Consider the following 25,647-nt stretch of genomic DNA (forward strand, 5'->3'; position numbering starts at 1 on the left):
CTTGTTCGCGGTAAGTAAAAAAACCCTTCACCGCCTAGAACTCTGAATGACTCAGACCTGCCCCTACAAAGGCTAACTCGGGGTAACGATGATTGCACAACGCGCATTACTAAAGTTGGGACGGATGGGGACGGAAAATTGGTAAGGCTGAGACTAGGCATTCCCCGAGCTCAGCTGCCGGATCCGAGTTGAAGTCTGAACTTGCATTTCTGTAAAGAAGTCATCCAAAATCTGTTGACTGTGAGGTAAACCGCCCGAGGTTGAAGCTATAACTTGACGAATACGCTAAGACAAGGGATAGTACAGACAAACGCAGATCAGCAACAGAGAACGAAAAACGAAGCATTGAGCTGTAGATTCACCTGCTTGACAGGCCTGGGGGTGACGTGATTTAAAGATTTAAAGACGTGTCCATTGAGCTGTTCTTAAGGTAAGCCTAGTCGGAAGGTGCGTTGTTGACCTTCCATGTTCATTTATCTTTTGTGTAGCAGATTGGTGTCCTGTTCGTGTAGAGTGTCGTGCCCCATACGTAAATCTCGATAGTCAAGAATGAGGTGTGAATCCGTCGAAGAATGGAGAATCAGACTGGGAATTAAGATAAACAGGTCGTTAGCACGTACCGTATGTGTCAGAATGAGAGAGGAAAAAAGAAAGGAGGTACTAGCCTGGCAAGCCCGGCTCGTTACGGAAGAAGATAGTCGTTCTTCCTTGTATAGAGCCTGGGTCAATAGGGAACCCCCTCTTATCAAAAAATTCGAAGTCCGACAGGTTGCCCTTAGCGGCGGATGAATCAGAACATTTGTGTCAGACTGCGGCCGATCACGTTGCTTTCACACAACGTGAAGTGTAGAATTTCGAAGAAGCATTAAAAGAGACTACATTCCAATGCTTCAATGATACTGTGTATACATACTGGTATTATGTAGAGGAATTTGGACATGAGCGAGTCGAGTCTCAATGCTGTCTTGACAGTGAGGGATCCAGAGTGTTCAATAGAATAGGATTGTCAAGGTCATGGAACACAAGTATCTACACTGGGACCTCGTGACCTTACCTAAGAGCCGTCTCCGGCAGCTTGTCGAACCTCGAAATCTTTTGATAATGGGGGGTTCCCCTATGACCCCCCTCCCTCGGTACCAGACTAAGGAGGTACTTGAAGGTGCACGCTGGCGCGTGATCGTGTGTACATACACATGGTCAGACGTGGCAAAGTAGGACCCCGGAAAATGGGTGGAAGGGTCGGTTCCAAAATGGGCCCATTTTCGGGGTTTATAGGTGGAAAGAAATATTGCCTTTTATGGTAATTAATAGGTGGAAACTGTCACCAACGTCCGAAATCTGGCCGCGAGTAGGTGGATGGAGGAACTAACATCTAAAAAATCAGAGAAAATTATTATTATGCTTTAAAAACCTCGTAGCTACTTTACAACGTATGTAACATGTCATTTCATCCAATCCTTGTGTCATAGTCCCAATGGAAGCTAACTATATTTGTAATGAAGCATGGTATATTCATAATGAACAGATATACTTTCCATGAAAATCTATGTTGTCCCCTCCTTCCTACCAAACAGTTTTCCCTTTCCCCTGCCATATCCTACTATTATAGACCTGAAAAGGAGATGATATGTGAGAGAGGAAACAATGAGCAGAAGAGGCTCGACATACCAAATGGGCTGAGAACTATGCAACACCACCGCTTCTTTGATCCACGCCTCCATCTCGTTGAAGATTCCCATGGCTCAGCCAAGGGTATCCCTCCAACGAAAAAGAGCGCTAGGTTACACTGAGGCAATAAAAACATGGCTAGCTCTAGTAGAAGTCGTACCCCCAACGGGAGAACCAAATCTACAGGTCATAAACCAAAAGAAGCACAAGGAACAAAACCTGCAAGTGCAGGATTCTTCGAACAAATGACACGCTCAGTGATAAGATCCCCAAGCAAGCTCACTGGTAGAAAGAGGGACAGAGATAAAGACGACACAGGTGGGCGATCGCCTTCTAAAGCACCGGCTGACAACATGAACAGCACCGAATTCCGGATGGACTCCCCCACACCGACCAATGTTGGCCAAACTCCTGAAGAAGACTCGATACTTGAAGATGACGAAGGCAGCCTCCTTAACACAGATCAGGAAGCAGCCAGGAGAATGCAATACGACAACACCCCGACACCACACCAACACTTCGACGACCTGGAAAACATCGTACTCGGCACAGCGAGCGACATCCAAGGCGAACTAGGGATCATCCTCAGCTGGGTACAAAACATGGCCGCGGCCCTACAGGAAACCAACGAATCCATAAAAACCTTAATAACCAACAACTCCAAACTCCAGAGAGAAGTCACAGCCCTCAAGGAACAGAACAACGAGATAAAGGCAACGCAAAATAGGGTGCTCGAGGAAGTCAACGTACTTAAGACACGAAACGCCGAGCTAGTACAGGTAATCTCACCCCCCCGAGGCACACAGAATTCCCCCCAAAGCCACGGCAACACCACAACCAACCCCAAGACAACGACGGCACTCGGCCCCACATACAGGCCAACGCTACCAACCAAAGCCCCCACCACAAAAGCCGCCTCCCGCCCCACTGACGCCCACCACCCATCTAGACTTGTTGTTCGTTTCGCTAACACTGGAATCAAAGAAGAAGACAAGGAAGAACCCCAAAGCCTGGCGAAACGCCTCAACCACAACATAACTGCACACGCCCACTTCGGGAACCTGGCAGACCCACCAACGGTGGTAGCGGTCAACTACAACCGCACAAACAGCAGCCTCATAGTCTACATGAGGGAGGATCAGGCCGCTGCCGACCTATTACCATACGAAGATGTGATCAGAGAATGTGTACTACGGGACAACCTGAGCTACAAACTAAAGATCTACGTGGACAAGAAATGGTTCAAAATACAAGTCGACAATGTCCCGACAATGGACTTCTACGGGAACATCCACACTCCGGCCAACCTCATGGCGGAACTGACCAGGAACAACTCCACAGTATACAAACTCCACCAAGAAGAACACGTCACCATGGAACCTCGCTGGGTAAGAACCATGGAAGACATCATGGCTCAAGGCACCCGAAGGTCGTCATTCATCTTCGGCACAGACTCAGAAGAGAGCGCAAACAAGATCATCAACTCCAAAAGCCTCGCAGTCTTTGGTAGGTACTGCGACATTCGGCCCTTCCAAGACCGACCGCCAGTCCGGCAATGCGATAACTGCTGGAACCTCGGCCACCACCGAAAATCATGCACAGGCGGGGTCACCTGCAGACTGTGCGCCTCGAAAGAACACTCCGAAAAAACTCACACAGACGCCTGCACGAAATGCAGGGCACATCGGGAGAGTGAAGGATACATGGATACAGAACAGTTATACTGTGACCATGACTTACGATGCACTAACTGTGTAGCTGCAGGCAAAGAAGACACCGACCACGCCACCAACAGCAGAAGATGCCCAATCAGACTAGAAGCATTTGGCACAGCACGAACAAACGAGAAAGCAGCAATCAAAAGGGGAACCCTGTACCAAGTGGCAACACAGAAGAGGAGCCGCAAACCAAGAACAAAAACCAACAAACCCAACACTGCCAAGGCTGCCAGCACCATCAACGTTAGCGGCACAAACCGTTTCGCCGCCCTGGGAGACATCAACATGGAAACATACAGCGACCACCCGACCACCCCGATACCCTCCCAATGAATAGAGGACCACATATTGTCCTCACAAAGCCCATTCGAGTGGCTCAGCTCAACACCCAGAAAAACAAACACAATCTTCTTCTCATTTTCAACCAGATCGAGAACCCAGCTGACATCATCATCTTACAGGAACCACCATGGGGCTTCATCGGCACTGACAGAAAGTCTGGTACCAGAAAAGATGGTCTCCCGAGCATGGCCGGATGGACCCCCATCCTTCCCGTACCATCAAGGAATCCCGACGACCCACGCCCACCTACCATGGCTTATGTCAGGCAACGCAACAACTTCACAGTAGAGCTGCGCACAGATATCATCGAAGACCCCCACATCCAATGGCTAGATGTCCACCAACCAGGACTCCACACCGTTACAATCATAAACATATACAACATACGCGAGCAGGGAGAGCAGTGTATAATCTGCTAATAACGCTGTGTAACACCACTAAATATGGCTAGTAAACACACCTCAAGCACGAAGTGCGCAAACCAAAACCACACCAAGAAGAGTATACACAAGTGTAAGGGGTGGAGGTCGGTATTCTTAAGGCTTTAGTTTTCACTAAGAGGCACCAAGAAAGATAGAATATGTGGGGTCTTCGGTTTTATAGTTGTTTCAATCAAGGTTCTTTCACTACAAGGGTGACAATATGATTCACAAATCCCAAAATTCGATATCTGACTTTTCAACAAAGCTTTTACAAGTCTTCGCCGAAGTTCGGTTTCAAGTTCAATATCCAAACTAGACGATAGCAATCCAAATTCAATATAAGTCCAAATTGACTTCAATATCCAGAGTTCAATTCCAAGACAATATGCCAATACCAAATTCAATTGCAATAATCTAATCTATCCTTCCAAACACAGAACACCAACTTCAGTGAAGACTGGGGCAAAGGTCAAATCTCGAGCGAATCCTAGTAGGTGAACTGCGTCTCCTCTCGTAGGTTGCTGGGGAAAATCCCTCTTTCCTGCCCTCCTTATATACGGTTTTTCTAATAAATAATAGTAAAAGTCCAAAATGTGTGTGAAACTAGTAAATAATAATGAAATCCCTTTCAGTCAAACAGAAACTCGCTTAATCGGGTATAATACAAGAGTTTTATGTGCTGAAGTGCCCAATCGAATATTAAACTGAATATCTGTTCCTTGTTTCCTGGTTGCGATGTAGGGACTTGACTTCGCCGAAGTACCCGACATATCCGCATTCTCCTGTTTTTCCTAGGGAATGAGTCCCTGTTTCAGGCGTATCCATTCTTCCTGTTCCTGTTCTATTCCTTTTTGGAGAAGATCTAGCCTCGATCCTAGGCCCTGTCCCCAAGGTTTCCCTCTTGCAATCAAATAACACATGCACTTCGCTGAAGTCCGTGTTTCCTTGGTTTTCCGAGAAATTCCTATTCTTTCCATTTTCCGTTCGTGAGAATCGGATGTTCCTTCCTTTATCCTTGTTTGGATTTCTATATCCGAGAATTCCAATATCCGAGCAGTCCAACCAGACTTCGTTGAAGTTTCAATAAAGTGTATAATAAAATCCCTATGTTTGCTATGAGCATTCCAGGAGTAAGAGGAGGCCTTCCAATACAAGAACGAAGGTTTTTAAACGGCTGCTTCCTGAAGTTCGTACAGTTTTCTGAACTTCAGCGAAGTCTCTCATCTTTCCTAATTTTGTACATTTCGTACGGATAAAGTCTCTTGTAGAGGCTCATGCTTTAACTAGAAGTGCGGGCTCACTCTAGTCCTATTAATCCCATAATTTATAACTCATAAGTGTTAAAATTGTATAAATATGCATCTTTAAGGTCTTTTCCGATTTATATCGCGATACCGCCGACTCCAATGCCTCGAAAGCAACTTCACAAACCCGACCATCATCACCGGCGACTACAACCTCCACCACCCACTGTGGGCGAAAGGCCTAGGAGACGGTGACCCCCTCACCACATCGGTGGGAGAGTGGTTCCAAGAGAACGGCTGGTCTCTGATGAACAACAAAGGACAGATCACCCACCCTGCACGTCACGGCGGTGAACGTCCCTCGGTAATAGATGTGACATTCGTAAATGGCCTTGCCACAAGACATGAGGTCCTGCGCGACTGGTTCGTGGACCCCAGCCTAGCAGGCTCGTCAGACCACTACGGAATCTCCTTCACATTGGACCAGGGGGCAACAGAAGTAGAGAATATATCTGGAATCAAGTACAACCTCAAGGACATCGACATGGAGGAATTTACGAACATGCTTTTAAAGGCACTTGAAGAACGCGAGGAAGTGCTGGCAGCACTCCTCAATAACAATAACCTTTCTCCACTAGAACTTGACGAGAGTGAAAAAGCACTAACGAACGCCCTTCAGGTAACACTGGACCAAGTCGCAAAACCCAAGTCCAACAACCCACAAGCGAAACCGTGGTGGGACCAAGACCTGGAAGAAGTCAGGAAGAAGATTGCAGATGCAAGAATGGATCAGGCAGCAGCAGAGGAAACAGAAAGCCCAGATGTCGAGGAAGTACAAACGAAGATCAAACAACTCCGAAGATGGCTGAAGAAACTCGCCAAATATAAGGTAAAAGCCTGGGCAGAAGAAAAGCTCAACGCTGCCAAAGGGCACCAGATCTTCGAATTCACAGAATGGTCAGCCGGCAACCGCAACTATCCAACCCCACCAATCTTCTGAGGCGCTGACACACCCAAGGCAACAACACACTACGAGAAATGCGAAGCGATACGCGCCGAACTTTACCAAGCCCCACAAGACCTTCCAAACCAAGAGGTGGCAGATCTCACCTCAGCAGAACCGCTCGACCTCGCCTTCATACCAGTTACGGACAACGAGATTGACAACGCACTACGGGAAACAAGTAACACCTCATCTCCAGGATACTCACAAGTCTTGTACCAAGTGGTAAAGTGGGCATGGGGCATTCCCCTTGCCAAAAAGTACATCTCTGCACTGATCAAGAAATGTCTCCAGGCTGGCTACCATCCCAGGAACTGGAGGAAAGCAATAGCAGTAGCGCTACGGAAACCGGGAAAACGGGACTTCTCCAAACCCTGCTCATACCGGCTCATCACACTCCTCGAATGCTTAGGGAAACTTCTAGAGAAGATTGTTGCAAGGCGACTAACATTTCGAGCAGGCCAACTAGGTCTGATACCTGACAGACAGTTTGGAGGTAGATCCCACAGCTCGTCAGAGGATGCAGTCCTCGCCTTCGTAAACGATGTTCATGCTGCCTGGAACCACAACAAAGTTGTTTCAGCACTCACATTTGATATCAAAGGATACTTCGACTTCGTAAACCACAACCGGCTACTCTGCGAGCTCCGCCGCCAACACATACCACTGGAAGAAGTACAATGGGTTGCCAGCTTTCTATCTGATCGGGAAGCGGCAGTGTGCATTGATGGAAAGAGAGGGCTCATGAAACCAGTGGAAAACGGGATCCCCCAAGGATCGCCAACATCACCGATCCTCGCAGCGTTCTACACGGCAGACCTTCTGGACCTACTCTCAAGGGAGTCGGATATCATTCCATTGAATAGCGCTCACAAACCCACTGACCTCACCCTCTTCATGTACGTAGATGATGGCAAAATCTTTAACGCCTCGGAATCGCTAGAGCTAAACTGCCAAATCCTCAAGACCACATACTACAAAGTGGAAAACTGGCTCACGAAATCAGGTCTGGCACCTGATGTGGAAAAACGGGAACTAATGCATTATACCCGCAGAAGGCGGGACAACAACATCTCGCCAACAATAACATTCAACCAAGATGCAGATGGAGAAACACGCTAATAACGCTGTGTAACACCACTAAATATGGCTAGCAAACACACCTCAAGCACGAAGTGCGCAAACCAAAACCACACCAAGAAGAGTTTACACAAGTGTAAGGGGTGGAGGTCGGTATTCTTAAGGCTTTAGTTTGCACTAAGAGGCACTAAGAAAGAGAGAATATAGGGATATTCGGTTTTTAAGATTCAATCAAGTTTCTATTCCTTCTTATCAAATGACAAGACAAAACACTAATTCGATATTTCAACAACAAGGATTCAACAAAGCTTTTCTCAAGACTTCGCGAAGTTCAAGTTCAAGTTCAAATTTCCGATCAAGTCCAAATGCAATTCCAATTCAATATAAGTCCAAATTGACTTCAAAATCCAAGTTCAATTCCAATAACAATCCAATCAAATCCAAATTGCAATAGGTCCAAATCAATCCAAACACAAAACACCAAACTTCGACGAAGTGAGGGGCAAGGTAAAATCCTTGAGCTAGTCCTAGTAGGTGAACTGCGTCTCCGCTCGTAGGCTGCTGCCGGAAAATTCCTGCTACCCTCCCTCCTTATATACACTTTTTGAAATAAAAATAATAAAAGTCCAAGATATGTAGTAAACTTGAGAATAATAATAAAATCCTTTTCAGTCGAACAGAAACTCGCCTAATCAGGCATAATACAAGAGGTTGTGCCAGAAACCATGAATAAAATAATAAGCCAAGAATCCCCTGTCTGTATCCACGTTACGATGACAGAGCCTAGACTTCCCGAGGTCTCCGAGTTGCCCACATATCCTTGGAAACATATCTCCTATGTCACCCTTGTCCTGTTGTCCTCTAAATAAGGAAAAGAACCAGTCGCCGCTCATGACATATTTCCTGTGTTCCTGTCTTCGGTAACAACTGTCATGTCAACCTCGCGAGGTCTAGATGTCCTTTGTTTTCGGAACATTGTAATCCTTTCCTTTTTCCTATGACTTCATGGGAGCCGGATATTTCTATCCTAAATCCGCATGTAGGTCCTTTGTCCGATATATCCTTCGTTAATTCCTTTAAGTCCGAGTTGTCCAACAATACTTCGTGAAGTCAAAGTAAAGTGTTCAATAAATTCCCTATGTTCGCCCCAAGCATTCCGCAAGTAAGACGAGGCCTTCTATTCAAAATACAAAGGTTTTTAAGAGGCTGCTTCTTGAGGTTCCTACCGTTTTCGAAACCTCGCGAAGTCTCTCATCTTTCTAATTCCGTACTTTTCGTACTGCTAAAGTCTCACGTAGAGGCTTGTGCTTTGACTAGTAATTCGGGCTCACCCTAGTCCTACATTCCCTTAATTTATAACTCAAATGTTATTAAAATGATTAAAAATATGCATTTTAGGGTCAAATCCGATTTTCAGCGCGATAACGCATGGTAGCCGCAACCAGCTACGTCCGATGGCTAGGGGTATTCTTTGACCGAAAACTTAGATTTGACAAACACGTCAAACTCATCGCTGCATCATGTGATGCAGCAATATCAGGCCTAACCATGCTAGCCAACACAATCCGAGGCCTCCACCAGATGAAAATGTGACAACTCTACATAGCATGCATACAGCCAAAATTTTTGTATGCAGTTGCTGCATGGTGGAAAGGGTGCCAGTACCAGATAAACCCACTGGAAAAGGCACAGCGGTGGGCCCTACGTTTAATCTGCGCTGCATTCAGGACCACCCCCACATCTGCCCTCGAGATTGAGGCATCCATTCCCCCAATCAAGCACCTAGTTGAGCTATGACTGAAAAAATCCGCAATCCGACTCAACAAACTACCACAGTCACACCCACTTCTACAACATTTACCACCACACTGGAGGGAGTTGAGCTTCAGCAATCAGCCAGAGGCCAGACTTGAGCCACCACCACTGCAAGCAAGGAAATCCAGCGCAGAATCCCACAAAAAGAAATCCACCCCCCTGACAAACCTCGCCACCCAAACAGCAGCAGACCACGAACGACTCAACCCCTTCCTGGCAGCACCTTGGGGACGTACGCCACATGACTTTGCTGGGAAACTACACCTTGCACTTACAATACCAAAGGACGAAGATGAGAAGGACCACTTAGTGAACGTCCACCGAACTATGGCCACAAGGTTAACATTAGACCACCGCTCGCTGATGGTATACACAGACGGATCACTGATGAAAAAAGGCGGCTTCCCAGCAGTGGGCGCCGCAGTCGTCATATACCACAAAGGACATGAGATAGACTCAAGACTTCTGGGCCTGGGAAGAAGAGCCGAAGTCTACGACGCGGAGATGGCGGCCTTGAGCCTTGAGGCAAAAATAGCAGGGAGCATCTGCCAACATCTCCCTGAGATAACTCACATTCACTTTTTCGTAGATAACGTAGCTGCCGGGTGCTCAATTTTCAGCCAACGACCACAACCGGGTCAATACTACGCCAACCAATTCTATAAAGACATGTCGACATTCATGGATGGGAGAAAAGAAAATGAGGTCACAATAGCCTGGTGCCCCGCACACAAAGGCATTAGAGGGAACGAGAGGGCAGACGAGCTGGCCAAGAAAGCAACAGAACTGGCGAGAACAGCGCCATTTGGGGTCACACGATCAAATGCTCTTCATAGGGCGAGAGCACGGACACAGCAGGACTGGGGCAGAGAATGGAAGAATGAAGCGAAGACAGGATGATTCGCCATTGCGAACCGATTCCAGCCAAGCCTCAAACCAACCAAGAGGTTTCTGGTATTGGGACGAGAGGTCTTCAGGAGAGTGCTGCAGTGCAGATCAGGACATGCATTCACAGGCGAGTACCGAGAACAGTTCCACCCTAATAAGGACACTGATTGCCCATGTGGAGAGGAACCGAGGCAAACCCGTGAACACATACTACGAGTATGCCCACTATACGAGTCGCACCGGGACCTACTACGCGACGTATCCCACAACATATCACTTCCGGAAATTTTAGGCACGCCAAAAGGGATAGCAGCCCTCGGGAAGTTTGTGGAAGCATCCGGGGCATTCACACCAACCGGTCATCCACGACATACACCAGGCACACCCCAACTGGAAAACTTCATCGACACACACACAGACGAACCACGGGGAGAGGGCTGACATGGACACGTTGATTGCCATGATCTCCACCACCAAAACCTCGAACCGGTCGCCAACAGCGACGCACCCGCATCCCCAGATCTAACCTCACCATATGCCCCACTTTCTCATGTTCTCATTTCATGCCTTATACCTTATCAATGACCGCATTAGGCACGCCACCTATAGTGACACATCACCTACACACAAAATCAATACCAACAGCTACACAACAAAGAGACCAGGAGCCCACCTACAGTTTGGGCAAAGTAGAATAGAAGGAGAAGGACTGGCAGCGCTCTAACGAGCGCGCCCGTGTGTCTTAGCACTAGACGGCTTGTAACACGTAAATCTGCAGAAAATAAAAAAAAAATAAAAAAAAACTATGCAACACGGGGTGGCCATAGGTGGACCGGATTCGACCCTTGCCGGACAAGGGCTGAGTAGGTGGATTGTTCCAACGTCGTCTATTGTGGTCCGAGCTATATACGAGGGAGCTGTAGGTTGGGCTGAGGGCAAGCGTTAGCTTGACCAGGAACGCAGGAAGATCACGCTGCTGGGTGGGCGGGATTTTCCGACGATTATTTACTCTCTCGCAATAGTAGTCGTTTCTTTACTTGTTAATATGTTGTTGGCTGTGGAATTTCAAGACAAGAAATAATTTGATTGACTAGTTGTGAATCAACTGGGATGTAAACTATGTGGGTATTGGTAGTTTCTGTGCATTCAAGAAGAGGACAAGACGTAAAGTTTAGTGTCATGTGAGGTGGGTCGGTGGGTGTAAAAACGAGTGAAAAAGGTTCGAACGCTGAGCGAGCGTCGAACGTGGAGAACTGTGACAAGGCAGGAGCAAGGAGCTTAGTCACCACTCTCGCTCTGTTGGAACCTCGATGCCGACTCATGCTTCGACGGCATCTGCAGTACATGAACGGGCCTTGATGATGTCATCATGGCCGATAGGTGGACTCTGAGTGGTGGGAGAACCGACTGTCCTTCCTAAAATGGCCGCCGGTAGGTGGATTGGGAACCGACTCTCCCACCCATATTCCGGGGTCCTGGCAAAGTTCGAGCCTGGTGGCCTTATTAATACTTATCATCTGGATTCTGGGAAGCTCTGCGACCACTGTATTTGAGCAATATCATTCAAGGTTCTCAATCGCTCAATTTAACGTGCAAGATCAGTATTGTGAAAACGCTTTGCCTCAAACTTCCGGGCCTTCAAACTTAAGTACTGTGGTCCACCAAGGATGTCCCGTATTGACTTGATGTGCTCTCAGTCATTAGCCTCAAACCGAGTATCTTTGTCTCCATTACTTCCCTTGGCAGACTTCCCACCAACGACGCGGACATTCGAGTCTTCACGCGTCATTGCACAATCCCCGTGGCAATGATGCATTCTGCGTAGTTTGTGAACGGATTAATCCGTCGGCTTGAATACGTCTGTCCACGCCTCTCGTTATCCCGATGCTTCACCTTGGCTCCTTTCTGTCGGTTATGATGTTACGTATCTTCCAAAAAACAATCTGAAGGCCCTTTGGAAACGAAGACCTTGGACTGCCCCCGAAATCGATGCAACCATACCACCTGCTCAGCAGTCTTTGCAAGTCGTTATCCCGCCTTTGACCTTGATACTACCTTGCACGGGTTAACGTTAACGAAGAAACGGCAGTTAAATCAGTTACGTGCCGATTTCATCGAAAACGAGGCACCTGGCGAAACTCAACACATCGTAGAGAAATGAAACCGTGCCTTTATATCCAGCATTCCGCCTTTCGGATCTCACTGACGAGCGAACATGGACATTTGTAAGCCCAGAACCCTTTCTACTAACGGCGTGTACGAAAGTTGCGAACGTCTGTAAGTTGGGGGCACTCTGGGCGACAACTTCAACGAAGTTTTTGGATACATGTGATTTGCTCGATTCCCGGTGTCATCAACACGCAAAACTCGAAACGTGTGGCCCCATAAGTACGTAGTAAGCTATGAGAGTCATGGTCTCCCGTGTTTCGGCCCTTTACAGTGTCGGACTCTCTATACATGAACGATGGGTATCACTGAGATACGTTGTAATGGCGGGTGCCGATCTTTCGCTGTGTATCAGCGGTTGGACAGACCGTGAATTGGTGGGGTTCTTCTTGGATGAGTGGGCAACTCGGCTGCCGTCGGGGCTCACCATGTGATAGGAGGTTTCATCTATCGTGGCACCTCGATTGAGAAGGAGGTACTGCGACTCTTTTGAGTGGGTTCTTTACTGCCTACAGGTTTTACTTTCGAGACGTCACACGGGTATCTTCAATGTGGCGCTCTTCAACGACGGAGATGGATGCCCCTTTTATAATTCAATCCGATTGTCGTGAATTTTCTTCCGAGAAGTGCTAATATTTACGCTTATGATGTAACAACTATTCCAGTCTGAGGCAATTGACTTTTGCGACATCATCATCCGGTAAGTCGGTGTGCGTACATACTTGCATTGCGGAAATTGCCAAGAATGTTATGCTCAGCGTCTTCCAGTGATATATGTACATGAGCGATGGTCAAGTCGTGATGCATCATGGATGATACTTAGAGGATGATAACGAACGAGACATCAGATTCATTCTAGTGTCATAAGGAGTACATTCAGTATTGAGTTGCGGGAAACGTCAGGGAAAGTCGGCAAAGTGTGAACGTGGCGGTGTGGACAATAACGATTCCGAGAAGGGAGAGTTCTGCGGCACATGGTCGTTTTCATGCATGATCATATGGGTTGACGGGGAGCAGGGTACTTACTCAAGTACTTTATATATAGCGTGAGTACGTTGCGGGATATGAAACTTCAACTGGAACGAACATCTTCAGGATACTCGAGGATGATTTCGATGATTGATATTGGCTCAGTTGCTCATGGGTGGGAGAAAAGCATCTTGAACTGTTTTAGTAGATGTTAACAAGGCCGACCCAGTACTGCGCCACCCACGTGTCCGGCGTATAGCCCTTCGAAGTTATGCCCTGATGGAAGTGAGTCCAGCTATTAGTCCACGATTGGTTCCGTAGCAGATACTTAATTTCTGCGCCCCGAAGTAAAGTCGGCCGTCCAAGATCACCGGGGCGCTTGGATCGGTGGTAGATGCACTGTAGTAAACTTGGTATTCAGTCAGGGCGAGAGTGAGAGTTTGTTCACCCTCGCCGAGTGAGGTTTGGACTTCATCCAAGTTCCCCGTAAGTAAGACTTTTTGGTTCTCGCCTCACGTCTTCTAACACCGCGGCTAGCCATGATCGAACAGGCACCAAGGACAGAGGCCAGGGTAGTTTGCGTTATGCGAGCTGTACGTACGATTGGGCAGCCATAGAAGATTGGAAGCAATAAATGTTCGAAGGATTTGCCATGCAAGCAAAATTTAGCTGAAACTCCGCTTGAAGTTTAAGAGAAGAACCCGGTGTTCAGAGTCAAAACCGTACCCGGATTTTTTTGAAAAGGATCTGCTGTGAAGCTGATCTCCATTTTTGATTTTGATCTGAATTTTGCAAGCGATGGGATAACCATTTCTTTGTCGCGCACACCTCTGGCAATCAGGAAGAGCGGAAAATGTTCTGAAGGGACTTGTATGTAAGGATTGCACTGAGGGTACTTGCGATCTTTTTTGGTCGAGTCAGATCATGAAATATGAGATTGGAGGAGCGCGGGGGAAAATTTTGCCTCAGTTTGGGCATGTTTGTTTTGTATTCACCCATTATCACAGAATCACACCCACACCATGATTGAAATGCCCATGGTCTGCTAGACGGTCCTTCTCCTCCCGTTCCTTACAACCGAGCTCGGCGACGGCTACGACGACGATGCCCAATTTATTGCTCGAGTCTCTCGATTCTTTCCCTATACCCCCCTCATTCATTCCCCCTTCACCACGGTCACCAACCCTGAATACTGCTATCGCAAACCCACCCCCCTCCCGCCCTCCAAGCGTACCATTACCGCCAATTCCTGGTCCTTCGCGTATTTCAGAATCCGACGCAGCTCTACTCTTGGGTTCGACAAGGAACTCAAAGTACAGTACCTCAAGTAGAACTGACTCAATTGCAAGTCTTGCCAGCGCCAAAAGCAATGGTTTTCACTACACATATTCACCCAACGACCGCACCAGAAGGCGCGACTCAACTTCGTCCAGCCTTTCAAACAGTTCCAAGGCCTCTCGCAGCGTGTCTGACAGGTCGTTACGGGGACATGAAGCCATAAGAGAGTCGCATTTGGAAGATAGAGACGATATTTCAATTTTTGACCCGGCAGATGCATACGGAGGAACGGCATCGAGCGGAGACGAGGTCGAGCGTCAGGAGCAGTTGACGAAGATCAGATTGTCACCTATGCCCGTAGACAATGACCAGCACCTGGCTCCCGACAATAACTATTCGCCGCCGTTGTCTGCTCGATTCCCTCAACCACCACCGCTCTCTTCGAAGGATCATGACAGGCTTACCATAAAGCGATGTAGGCTCTTTTCGCGTTTTAGTACCATACAAGTATTGATTTTATGTCTTTGCGTCAGTGTCACTATCTAGCTCGGTATCATCAGCATCTGCTTCCAAAGGACTACCACTCACTCATAAAGAACCTTCGTTTCGCCATCGAGATATTGAAACACCAGAGTCTGGTGACATCTCAATATCATCCATTTCTATGCACGACTTGCCTCCCGACGATGACTTCGGTAGCGGAGAGGAATTCGACATACCTACCACTACCAACTATCCCCTACCGCCTAGGATACAGCGTCCGCCGTCATCGAAAATTCTGACAATGAACCAGCCGCCCACTGTACCACATCCTTCTCTTCTGACCCCCGGGACACCATTATCACCAGGGACGCCTCTGATATGTCAGACACCGCCGACACCGCAGTCACCCGCGTTTAGGCCACCGCCGTCACCACATACCTCCGTTTTACCTCCCACCTCACGGCAGGGAAGGACCCGATCCAGTATTTCGAAACCGGTTGCTCCTAGTGACTGCGACGACAGCTCAGATTTAGGAGGTTTACAGCCTTTAACCTTAACGTCAGTCGCAACCCCTACCCCAACTATTGCAACGGAATCACCATCGCAATCATTTCCTGAACAACACTCACATGCACCTATCGAATTTCCAACGAAAATCCAATTCCCGCCTTCTGCAGATTACATTCTCACCGATGACCCTCTCTTGCTACACCGTGAACTTCGTTCGGCCCGTTCAAGGAGCATAAGCCATAAGAAACGGCTGAACGGCTCTAAACAGACAACTCCAGAAAGTTCCCCTGTTCCGGAACAACCAGGGGATGATACGTTTCAATCCAATGCTGTGCTTCCGCAAACCACAAGGAGCAGTAGTGTGAGCATTTCTGTGGCAGAAAGGGCCACAGGTAAACGCGCCATGACTGTCCCGCCACCTTCATCATTCAAAACCAACACTTCTAAACAGGCTACCGATAGCCGTGCTAATTCGCCTGACATTGAAGATTTGTTGGAAACTACGCCAAGACCGAGGAGGGGAAGCAGTTCCGGCAAATTGAGTGGGCGAACTAGTGTAAGTTCGTACCGTTCAGGACGTTCCAGGAGCGCGTCGATGCCGAGGAAAAATAGACAAACTGTCAGTTCTACTGCGAATCCAGATGTTCAGAGAAGGGCGAGTGAAGGGTTGTCCAGAGAATCCCGGGAAAGTCGCTTCGCGAGGTTGGAACGAGAGTTGGAAGGAATTGGGAGTGACGAAGAATCACTGGGAGGTTACCCTGCAGACCAAGGTCGTCTGTTCGAAGACGCCCGGAGGTCAACGGGAAGTGATGATCTTTTGATGGAGGACGATGAAGGGAGCGCTAGCGATTCGAGTTTGGATATCCATACGCCCTTGCCGTGAGTACTCGATCTTCCCTTCTCTTCTGCTTGTTGTTATCTCGGCATCTTCTGTCTCTTTTTCGATAATTCTCGTTTGCGGGAAGTGAGAGGTGGTTTTGGTAGCCGTACGCAGCTGCGCTCGGTGGCTTTTATGCCTGAGGCAGAAGGTCATCCGTGGCAGTGATGTTTTTTTGGGCGCGAGACTACCCTGACGCTCGCTTATGATTGCGCTGGTGACGAAGGGTCGGTCAGGACCAAGATGATATAGAACCTGACGACCTTTTACCTACCTTGGTCAATCGACTCTATACATAATTATTTCCTGGCTTCTCTGAATTGTGATATTTGGTACTGACTTGTGTTTTCGTAGGCACTTGTTACTTCGAGATGGTGCGCTGTCCCACAAATCCAAGTTACTACCATCGACCTCGTTATCTTCGACGGATTCCGTCGAGTCTTTGACTTCCTTGACTGGTAGACCAGGTAGCGTCATCAGCGTCCGATCGACCGGTGAGTATCCAATTTGTTTATCTACCGATCATGGTAGATTGGGGCTGGTGGATGTTGGCGTTCGGGGTGTCTAGCGGGCAGGGTCCAGAAAGCTGTTATTGCAACTAATGGCGTCCCTACCATATATATTGGGAGTTTCGGAATTCGGTCGATACTCCCGCTAAATTCATATTCTCCTCGTGTTGGAGCTGTGCTGAACAAAGACATGGTCCCATCTTGAGTGGCGTACTTCCGCTTGGCTAGAACTCCTCAGCGATACATTGACAGTTGGACCTTTCCTCTTTAACTCCACTAGTCCCGTTCAGCTCTTCCCCGTGCTATATACTTACTCGATTTTACAGATTCGAAAGCGAGTTTGTTCAAGGATACTCGGGATACACCTGTACGGCGGTTGAGACACAAGGATGGAAAGTTGCTGAAGGGTGGATTGGGTCTTACTACAGGACTGGGATGGAGTGATAGGTATGGATATATTATTTTTTTCTCATTGGCTCTTTTCTCCTTTTGGTGAAATTTCCCTTCCTTATGTCTGCGGGTTGTCTGCGAAATGCGGACGCAGTTTGAAACCACGATTGTATTGCGCCTGCGATGGATATATACTTCGGGCGTCCTTATTGCCGCAATGCATTGAAACGTTTATCCTCTTTGCGTTTCAACAATCCACTGTACCTGTTACAGAATCTTTCCCACCCTGGTCTCTTTGCCACATATGTTCCTTTGCTGACTCTATTCACAGCGAAGACGAAGACGCTCCTTCGCCTCTTACTCGGCGTCTATCATCTGTTGTACTCTCAAAGAAGACATCCCTTATCTCACTCGCTCGTGGTCGTCCTTCATCTAACATCCATGAAAGCAAGTCGCATGGAAATTTGCGTGCCTCATCCTATTCGACCAGGAGCGGGAACTCTTCCGGCTTCTCAAGGAGACCGAGTGATCTTTCGAGCAGTCAGTCAACGACGACGTTACTTGAAGCGGATGAGTTCGAGTGCTCCGATGATGACAGTTATGCTAGCGCTACCTATCATGGTTACTCTCCCGGTACACAACAAGTTAGAGGACTAATCTCATCTGGAATGCCTCCGAGTTCGTGGCAGCGTGGCTTTCGACAAGCTAACAGTATTGGGAGTCGAAGGGGTGTGAGTTCCGCTTCTTCGCTCGCCCTTTCAATCCCGCCTCCCGCAACGACACCAAACTCCAAAGCTTGCGGAAAAATATTATCGAGGTCAACTTCAGAGTCCTCCATTCGTGGCCCCGCACATTTCCAGTACGCCGCTCCCGAAGAGCTTTCGAAGACGCCATCTAGTTCGTCTTCTGTCTCATCAGTCTCAATACCCGCTCCATTGACCCCGAAGGATGACGAAGTCCATACACCCACACCTCACTCCGTTATTAGGACAGACCCAAACAAAATCCTACCGCCTCTACCGAATCCTAAAACAGGGAGCATTAGAAGGCCTGCAGCGCCTGGTCTAGCAGCTAGATTTGCTTCACCAGGTTATACAAGCCCTAGAGGTAGATCGAACTCCATCGGAACAACATTGTCTACCTCTTCCTCCGCACCTGCTGTCAGCGATGCACCGCCTCTACCTAATACTGGTATCTCTGCTTCCTCATCCACTTCATCCCTTAAACCATTGAAACTACCTCGATATTCCGCCGGAGTTTCTCAGAAGCCTGCTCTGGTTCCTACTGTGTCTGGTACCGAAAACCAACTGCATACCTCTCCTACGCCCACACCCACACTACCTACAACACCATTGACAATATCGTCTGGTTTACCTAAACCTAGAACGGGAACCGGGATGACCTATCGAAAGAGCTCAAGTAGTCAGACGCTCCGGATGCCGTCCTCTCCCATGTTGCGCACGCCATCAGCGACGCGCTTTTAGACATGTCTTGGCTTTTCGTTACATTCTTTCTCTTGTCCCTCTAACACGTATCTAGGATACCCTACTTAACTCTTACCACAACACAATGGATTCCCTTTCCTAGTTTTCGTTCTGTATACATATTACATTGTTTTCTGTTTACAACGACATACTACTATCCTCCCTGGATTATCTTTCGTCTTTCTAATTGGATTTTTCAGAGATCTCTGGGATAATGATAATCTGTTTTGTACTTGTAGCAAACTTTCACTGACCAAACCGCGGACGACGGGGTGATGGATATTGACTCGTGGGATTCATCATACAAATACCGTTTGACCTGTGTCATGATCATGATTTCCCTCTTACCAACTACTGCTCAAGCGCTCACCCCTCTCAACCTCTCTTGATTTGATTGAACGCACACGCAGGCAATGGTGTTCGATAACGATTCCCAGTCCAAACATCAGAACCGTCTTAACTCCCTTGCCCGCTACATTGAATCTGAGAAGTGCAAGAATGTTGTTCTAATGGCAAGTAAATCGTCAGTTCGTATGCATACATGGTCTCATCAACACCACAGCTAGGTGCCGGTGAGAAACCTGTCTTGAACCAGTCTGACTAGTGAATATGGACGCGTATTTTAAGGTGTAAGCACCTCAGCCGGTATACCTGATTTCAGGTCGCCCAAGACTGGTGAGTAACCAGCTCACCTCGGGATGTCGATGGGTCTGTTCTCAACCTTATACCTACAGGTTTATATGTCGGTTATACTATCTCTATTCAGGTCTCTCGTTAAACTTAAATCGAACGTCAGGCCAACCTTGCCCGTTTGAAGTTGCCGTACCCTGAAGCTGTCTTCGAAATAGGGTTTTTCCACATTAATCCCGTTCCATGTGGGCCTATTTAACTTTCTATACTCGATTTTCTGACGGTAACGGACAGTCTATACCCTCGCTCATGAGCTGTATCCAGGGAAATATCGCCCGACACCAACGCACTCATTCATACGACTACTCGCCGAGAAGGGCTTACTGTCTATGTGTTTGACGCAGAACATCGATACTCTTGAACGACGTGCTGGTGTTCCTGCGGAAAAGATCATTGAGGCTCATGGGAGCTTCGCCAAACAGCGGTGTGTTAAGTGTAAGACGCCTTTTGACGACAAGAAGATGAAGGAAATGGTCATGAATTTCTCACAAAGGAAAGAGATACCGAGGTGCGAGCGAAAACACTGCCGGGGCTTGGTTAAACCTGATATCGTTTTCTTTGGAGAATCGGTACGTGGATCATTACACCAAATTACCTACGTTGACCTTGACTTTCGTCCTGTTTTACTAGCTTCCACCCGAGTTTATGAAGGGTCCATCGGCGATCCAGAAAGCCGACCTTCTCATTGTGATTGGAACGTCTCTCACTGTTCATCCGTTTGCCTCATTGGCGAGCCATCCATTTTTGTCCTGCCCGCGAGTCTTGATCAATCTAGATTCTGTCGGTGATTTTGATGAAGAAGACGACATCATTTTACTCGGAAAGTGTGATGAAGTGGTGAAAGATCTTTGTCGTCTCCTCGGATGGGAAGATGAATTGAATCGGTTATGGGAAGAGACTGCAACTTCGGTAGAGGTCGAGACTGGAGACAAAATCGAAGAGGCGTCAGTCTCTAGGAACCACGATGCAGAAGAAGAGGTGGATAAACTGGCGAAGCAGATTCAGGGCGCGATGAGTTTGCAGGAGAAAGAGAAGGAGAAAAGGAAGCCTGAAGAATCCGAACAGCATGAATCTGTAAGGCCCGGGACCGGTGGTGCCAAAGATTCAGAGGCTACTGGGGATAATCAGGAGCCAAACGGAGATTTAGAGAATCGACCAATCCAAGGCGTCCCATTAAAGGACCTCACTAAAGGCAATTTGGATGCATCTAAAGACGATGCAGAAGGGAAGGAGAAACTATGAGGGAACCAACATCGTCTGGCATTGACTTCGGTTGAATTCTTTTGTATCCTCTGTATTGAAGTGTAGTGTATTATAATTCCAATTGCATTCGTATATTGTCACGTATTTACGCTGGAGGCTAATAGATTGTTATGCTCTATTTGGCCCTTCCTCCTTTCCAAATTGATCTGTGAGACCTGTCCTCCGCTGTGGGGGAAGGCTGGTTTAACAAGGTCTATGAGCCAGGATGCCTACAGCTCTGATTCTCTGGATCATTCTACAGGGAACCGTACGACCAATCAGGTCGATTCTCATTTTTCAATCGATCCCTCGATAAATCCCGAGAATATCGTCGACAAATACTGGGAGCTCAAAACGCGATTTCAGCAACTTGAAGAGGTCAGTCTCGTTTACTTCCAGTGTTCTCTGTTTCTAAACTTCTTGAACCCGTAGAAACGCAAGGGAGATAGCAACTCTTTGCAACGTTCGAGTGATTGTGATGTCAGAATACGCGAAGAGCGAGAGTAGGTAAGAAAACTCTTGTCAAGGATGCGCTGACGGTGATTTTATTCTAGCTCACTCCTGGAAAGAATTTCGGAACTGGAAAAGCAACCGAAGATTCGTTCGTTGGGGAAGTCCGTACCTTTGAAAACCACCGGCCAGGCCAACGATGATAGCATTCGTAAGTTCTTTCTTCGTGGACCGGTGACTATGCGCCTATGAACGATGTGTTGGTGGACAGACTCTATGAATCGAGCGCGTAAACGTGCCGGGAAGCCCATAAACACAAGTCCTCGACGGTCAAAGCGATTTCGCACCGACTTCGACCCCGACTTACCCCATGACGATGAATTGGCAGTCGCAGGTCAGGTTTAATATCAACCCTTTCGCATCTGTTAATTAATTTTTCCTTTAGCTCTTCTCATCGAAAAAGTTTCCGTACGTTATCTCCCCATCACAACTTTCTGACCCGAGTCAACTTTCGTCGCTGTAGAGAAGTCGATCTTCCTCCCCTTTAACTCAGCAAGCAGATGTCGCTGCCGAAGGCCTGGTCCCCCCCACGGGTGATGAAATCACCAATACTACCCTCAATGCAACTCCCCATCGCCCAGTCCGAGGGAAAAGACGTTCCGGTCGTCATCCTCCAGCTTCGAAGGCCGCGTCTACTTCGTGCACCCAAAGTACGGATACGAATGTTTATCCTCCATCGTCTTCAGGACCAGTCATTGATCCCAGCTTGACTGAGAGATCTACTACCCCAAGCGAAAAGGGTTCAGCTTCCGCCGCATCTCCTTCTGATCCCTCCCCTACAACTCCTGCACAACCTTCCGCCTCTTCCTCCATGGCATCTAATCCCTATGCCGCATACCTGACCAGCAACAATCCCTACGCCTACTATTATCTACATCCTCACTTACCTCCTGGAATGCATCCAGGGATGGCCATGTCCGGTATACCCCCGCCAGGAATGTACGTTCCTCTGCCTGCTCCCCCAATGAATTCACCTAAGCTTGTGGTACCTGTGCAATCGCAACAATTAAATGATCCGTCCGGGCAAGCTCAAACGAAGCCCAAACGGCTCAAGTCGCATGCCGTAACCACGAAAAGCTTTAACATTCCAATAGTACCAAGGGATAGTCAAGGAAGGCCCTTGTTACCTTTGAATGTCGGTATCATGACCGTCATATCACTGGGGGAAGTTTGTTTGAGAGAACACTTCCATACCGAGAGGTATATCTTCCCCGCCGGTTATCAGGTTACGAGGTAAAGACATCGATATCTCTTGACTTCGACGGGCTAAAGATTTGCACCTCAGGCGTTATCTGTCCACTCAGGATAAGAATCGTGAGGTCGTATATCACTGTACGATTTTAGATGGAGGGGATGGCCCTAAGTTTCAGATCGTCCCTTCGGATGCCCCAGAATTAACGGTGATAGCTGGGACGGCTACCGGTGCATGGTCGAACATAGTCAGAAAGGCCAACGCGATCCGAAATAGACAGCACTCCAACTCAGTGTCAGGCCCAGACTTTTTCGGCCTGGGACAAAACACGATCAAGCATCTCATTCAACAACTACCGAATGCCGACAAGCTGCGAGATTATGTTTGGCAGAATTTTGTAGAAGGAGGGTAAGTTACTTGCAGCGGTGCCCGCTCGGAAATCTGCTCACATGAAGATTCGTTAGGCCTCTTGGTGGACGACATGCTGCCGTTGTCCCTGCATTACCGGAAGATTATGGTTCTTCGATGGCTATGGGAGCATATTACAGACCCGGTACTAATAAGCCTTCAACGAACCAGGTCGTGAATAGCAAGCATTACCCGCCTTACTCAATCGCTTCAAACCCACCATCGCAATCACGGCAAGATTCCGTTCCTATCGACCCACAGCTAGCCGCTCCTACCCCCCATTCCGGTAATAGTGATGCTGATGCTGCTCAGGATGATGCATCGTTAATTACTGGTGACAGTTCTGCAGGTGTTGCTACCACCATAGCCAGCATCATGAATACCCCTTCCTATTTCTGATGCGAGCGCCGGAATCAGTTGACCAGGTTCAGATGTATCATATCTGTGTAAAAATAACCGCTGTATCATTTATTCTCTCATTTTCTAGGTGTTCTGTGTATGCGAACCTGTTTTGCGGTCCCCTTGTTCACCTCTCACTTTGGTCGATTCCTTGTTTCCGTGATGCTGGCCATGGGCACGGACCCCGACATTGGTCTGCTTCTGCTGTCATGTGAACCTCGCCTTAAGGTCGGCCTTTTAACGTACTCTCTCGGAGGCTTTCTCGCAACCTCTGAGATGAGCATGGAAGGGCGTGGCAGGATCCCGGATGATGACTAGGATCTCGATAGGAACCTGGAATGATTCATCTTGGTTCTCTGCCAGCCCGAAGGCGAGATGAATTAATGAGTGGTTTTGTTTTTCTAGCGCCCCTTGTGGGACTCCTTCCGCTGCAAGGCTAGTGCCGGATTCTGGGAGCAGTATGAGGGGCGTACAGTCTTTATGTTTATCTTTTTGTGCGTAAATTGACGATCGTAGCTTTGTGTCCCTGGCGCGGGGACATCGATTCATCCCTAGTTGTATGATTCACATTATGTCCCAATTGCTTTGCCTCTTGATCACCTCAGCCAGTTGCTTTTTCAACCGCTGGATTGGGGTGTGAAACGATCCATTTTGAAGGCGAAATTGAATATGACCGATTGTACAGTTGCCCCTTCAAGGACTCCTTCCGATGCGAGGCTAGTGCCGGATTATGGGAGTAGTATGTGGGGCAGACATCCACGTCCTTTCTGAACATTGTTGCAATTGGGACGCTGTCTGGAGTGACGCCAAAGCTCGATTCTTCGTAGAGACACGTCAATAAGTGATACGGAACAATTCCTTCATGGTAGTCAGGATAATATGATAACAATTAAACACCATTTTTCACTATTGTACAACACTAAATTGTCCTCAACAGTTCTTTAGTCAACGTTCGTCTGTCGCAGACCATTCCCGAACCACGATCTCGCGTGGTCGAAATTCGAAACGTCGAAAATACTTCCCGTCTCGGAAGTGGTACCACCATAGCGGGAAGGCATACTTGAGTGTATCGAAAGGAGATCATTTTGCCTGGACTTGACAACGTTTTGCTTCAAGTGAAGCATCATCCGTGAAATCAGCACAGAATCGAACACTGGTTGTAATCTGTTATATCCGTAAATTCTACGTCACGGGTGCAAACGAACGTAAAAAAACGAACGATATCAGGAGATTGATGTATTCGTTAGGCTGTGAGAGAAAGTAGGGTCAGAGGTCGTGGAAATGCTACTAGAGATCAGATGGGGATTGTGACTTACTGTGGTTTTGTATCTGACGATGATATTTGCAGTCGATCCGGCTATATTCTCAGGTGATCAGTCGAGAGAAGATCGTAAATATAAGGTTTAAGATGCAGACCCAGTATATAGCCATTATAAGAGTCCTGAGAGGAATCGGCATCCAGATCAGTATCGAAATGGACTGAACAATGATCGTTCGGGTACTGACCATCCACGAAAAAGATATCAATAAAGCTCGAGGTCCCGACATCTACGTAACCTTGAGAATACTCAGCCCAGCAATCCCGATCAGAGTGGTTCCATTTTTGAATACTCACGATACATGTCAATTGCCTTCACCAGCGTCAAGGCCAAGAGTACTGTTTGTGGGAACGTGTCTCAGAACAACTTTTTTATTGGAATCAAAAACCGAAACTCCTCACCAGATTCGTATGCTACCAATGCCAAGAAACACGTATCGATAGCTTTAGAGTGGGCGAAATACGGAGGGCAAACCCCGTAGGCAGAATGCAAGTCAGCACCGAAAGCTAGGGCAAAATTCGTTAGGAAAGTCAACAACGTAACAAGGTACATGGATACTAACTGTCTTGTTGGGCAGGAACTTTGACGATGGATGCGATAGACACGGAGGACAGCGCAAGATATGTCGCCACTAGGCCGAAGCAAACGTAGCGACTTCGTTTCCAGATTGCCCAAACTCTCATGGTCATTATTACTGGAAACCAAACTGGTTTAAGGCGGCCTAAACTTGGATTTCGTGGGAGTGGCTTACTTTCGGACCAAAAGTCAACGTGTAATCGAAAATCTGATGTGTAGTTCAGTTTTCGGCGCGGAAGAATCTCCAAAGAAAGGACTCACCAAGATTGCTAGGCTAGCGTCTAAGATCAAACAAGTCAATGCATTTAATGGGACCGTTCTTGTTTTTTAAATAGATCCCATACACTGGGTAAACTGCCGAATGAGAGAACAATCAACCAGATGACGATTCATCCCATTGGGGGAAAAAGATACACTTACCACAATGGTGCGAAGCTCAAGCATGTAGTCCAACATCGCAGCCGA

General features: G+C 47.7%; 5 protein-coding genes across 10 annotated transcripts; 4 read left to right on the top strand and 1 right to left on the bottom strand.

The window, feature by feature from the left end:
* Nucleotides 1-1,802: 1,802 nt before the first annotated feature.
* Nucleotides 1,803-3,719, top strand: E1B28_012113 (uncharacterized protein; the record flags this gene model as incomplete). The annotated part of the gene is made up of 1 exon (XM_043157187.1): nucleotides 1,803-3,719. One exon carries the CDS (start codon nucleotides 1,803-1,805, stop codon nucleotides 3,717-3,719), a length of 1,917 nt encoding a protein of 638 aa, XP_043004553.1.
* A 10,564-nt stretch (nucleotides 3,720-14,283) lies between these two features.
* On the top strand, nucleotides 14,284-19,358 carry E1B28_012114 (uncharacterized protein). The gene is made up of 5 exons (XM_043157188.1): nucleotides 14,284-15,068; nucleotides 15,127-16,465; nucleotides 16,818-16,957; nucleotides 17,299-17,419; nucleotides 17,694-19,358. The coding sequence occupies exons 1-5, from the start codon at nucleotides 14,420-14,422 to the stop codon at nucleotides 18,844-18,846; spliced, it is 3,402 nt and encodes a 1,133-aa protein (XP_043004554.1). The 5' UTR covers nucleotides 14,284-14,419; the 3' UTR covers nucleotides 18,847-19,358.
* E1B28_012115 (uncharacterized protein) lies at nucleotides 19,158-20,888 on the top strand. Its single transcript, XM_043157189.1, has 7 exons — nucleotides 19,158-19,358; nucleotides 19,409-19,418; nucleotides 19,474-19,521; nucleotides 19,581-19,588; nucleotides 19,643-19,721; nucleotides 19,771-20,105; nucleotides 20,167-20,888. The coding sequence occupies exons 1-7, from the start codon at nucleotides 19,260-19,262 to the stop codon at nucleotides 20,776-20,778; spliced, it is 1,191 nt and encodes a 396-aa protein (XP_043004555.1). The 5' UTR covers nucleotides 19,158-19,259; the 3' UTR covers nucleotides 20,779-20,888.
* A 37-nt stretch (nucleotides 20,889-20,925) lies between these two features.
* E1B28_012116 (uncharacterized protein) lies at nucleotides 20,926-24,205 on the top strand. Of its 6 annotated transcripts, XM_043157191.1 has the most exons (9): nucleotides 20,926-21,156; nucleotides 21,211-21,281; nucleotides 21,333-21,439; nucleotides 21,500-21,622; nucleotides 21,674-21,696; nucleotides 21,752-22,521; nucleotides 22,574-22,888; nucleotides 22,945-23,174; nucleotides 23,230-24,205. In XM_043157191.1, exons 1-9 carry the CDS (start codon nucleotides 20,995-20,997, stop codon nucleotides 23,253-23,255), a joined length of 1,827 nt encoding a protein of 608 aa, XP_043004557.1. In that variant the 5' UTR covers nucleotides 20,926-20,994; the 3' UTR covers nucleotides 23,256-24,205. The 6 variants fall into 6 exon arrangements, with proteins under 6 accessions (XP_043004557.1, XP_043004558.1, XP_043004561.1 ...); XM_043157192.1 differs by having other exon boundaries at nucleotides 22,945-24,205; XM_043157193.1 differs by having other exon boundaries at nucleotides 20,949-21,156; nucleotides 21,211-21,285; nucleotides 22,945-24,205.
* Nucleotides 24,206-24,228: 23 nt separating this feature from the next.
* Nucleotides 24,229-25,295, bottom strand: E1B28_012117 (uncharacterized protein; the record flags this gene model as incomplete). The annotated part of the gene is made up of 7 exons (XM_043157196.1): nucleotides 24,229-24,451; nucleotides 24,507-24,535; nucleotides 24,604-24,644; nucleotides 24,704-24,844; nucleotides 24,903-24,944; nucleotides 25,008-25,112; nucleotides 25,169-25,295. 7 exons carry the CDS (start codon nucleotides 25,293-25,295, stop codon nucleotides 24,229-24,231), a joined length of 708 nt encoding a protein of 235 aa, XP_043004562.1.
* Between the last annotated feature and the right edge of the window lie 352 nt (nucleotides 25,296-25,647).

This window comes from Marasmius oreades, chromosome 8, assembly GCF_018924745.1.
Source record: "Marasmius oreades isolate 03SP1 chromosome 8, whole genome shotgun sequence".
Classification (NCBI taxonomy): Eukaryota; Fungi; Basidiomycota; class Agaricomycetes; order Agaricales; family Marasmiaceae; genus Marasmius; species Marasmius oreades.

Excerpts from the sequence above, each read along its gene's own strand:
- E1B28_012114 (XM_043157188.1), top strand. The coding sequence starts at position 14,420 with ATGCCCAATTTATTGCTCGAGTCTCTCGATTCTTTCCCTATACCCCCC. Across the intron at positions 15,069-15,126 it reads CAGGCTTACCATAAAGCGAT|TGTCACTATCTAGCTCGGTA; the intron begins GTAGGCTCTTTT and ends TCTTTGCGTCAG. Across the intron at positions 16,466-16,817 it reads GATATCCATACGCCCTTGCC|GCACTTGTTACTTCGAGATG; the intron begins GTGAGTACTCGA and ends GTGTTTTCGTAG.
- E1B28_012115 (XM_043157189.1), top strand. The coding sequence starts at position 19,260 with ATGGTGTTCGATAACGATTCCCAGTCCAAACATCAGAACCGTCTTAAC. Across the intron at positions 19,722-19,770 it reads CCACATTAATCCCGTTCCAT|TCTATACCCTCGCTCATGAG; the intron begins GTGGGCCTATTT and ends GGTAACGGACAG. Across the intron at positions 20,106-20,166 it reads TCGTTTTCTTTGGAGAATCG|CTTCCACCCGAGTTTATGAA; the intron begins GTACGTGGATCA and ends CTGTTTTACTAG.
- E1B28_012116 (XM_043157192.1), top strand. The coding sequence starts at position 20,995 with ATGAGCCAGGATGCCTACAGCTCTGATTCTCTGGATCATTCTACAGGG. Across the intron at positions 21,623-21,673 it reads CGATGAATTGGCAGTCGCAG|CTCTTCTCATCGAAAAAGTT; the intron begins GTCAGGTTTAAT and ends TTTTTCCTTTAG. Across the intron at positions 22,889-22,944 it reads CAGAATTTTGTAGAAGGAGG|GCCTCTTGGTGGACGACATG; the intron begins GTAAGTTACTTG and ends AAGATTCGTTAG.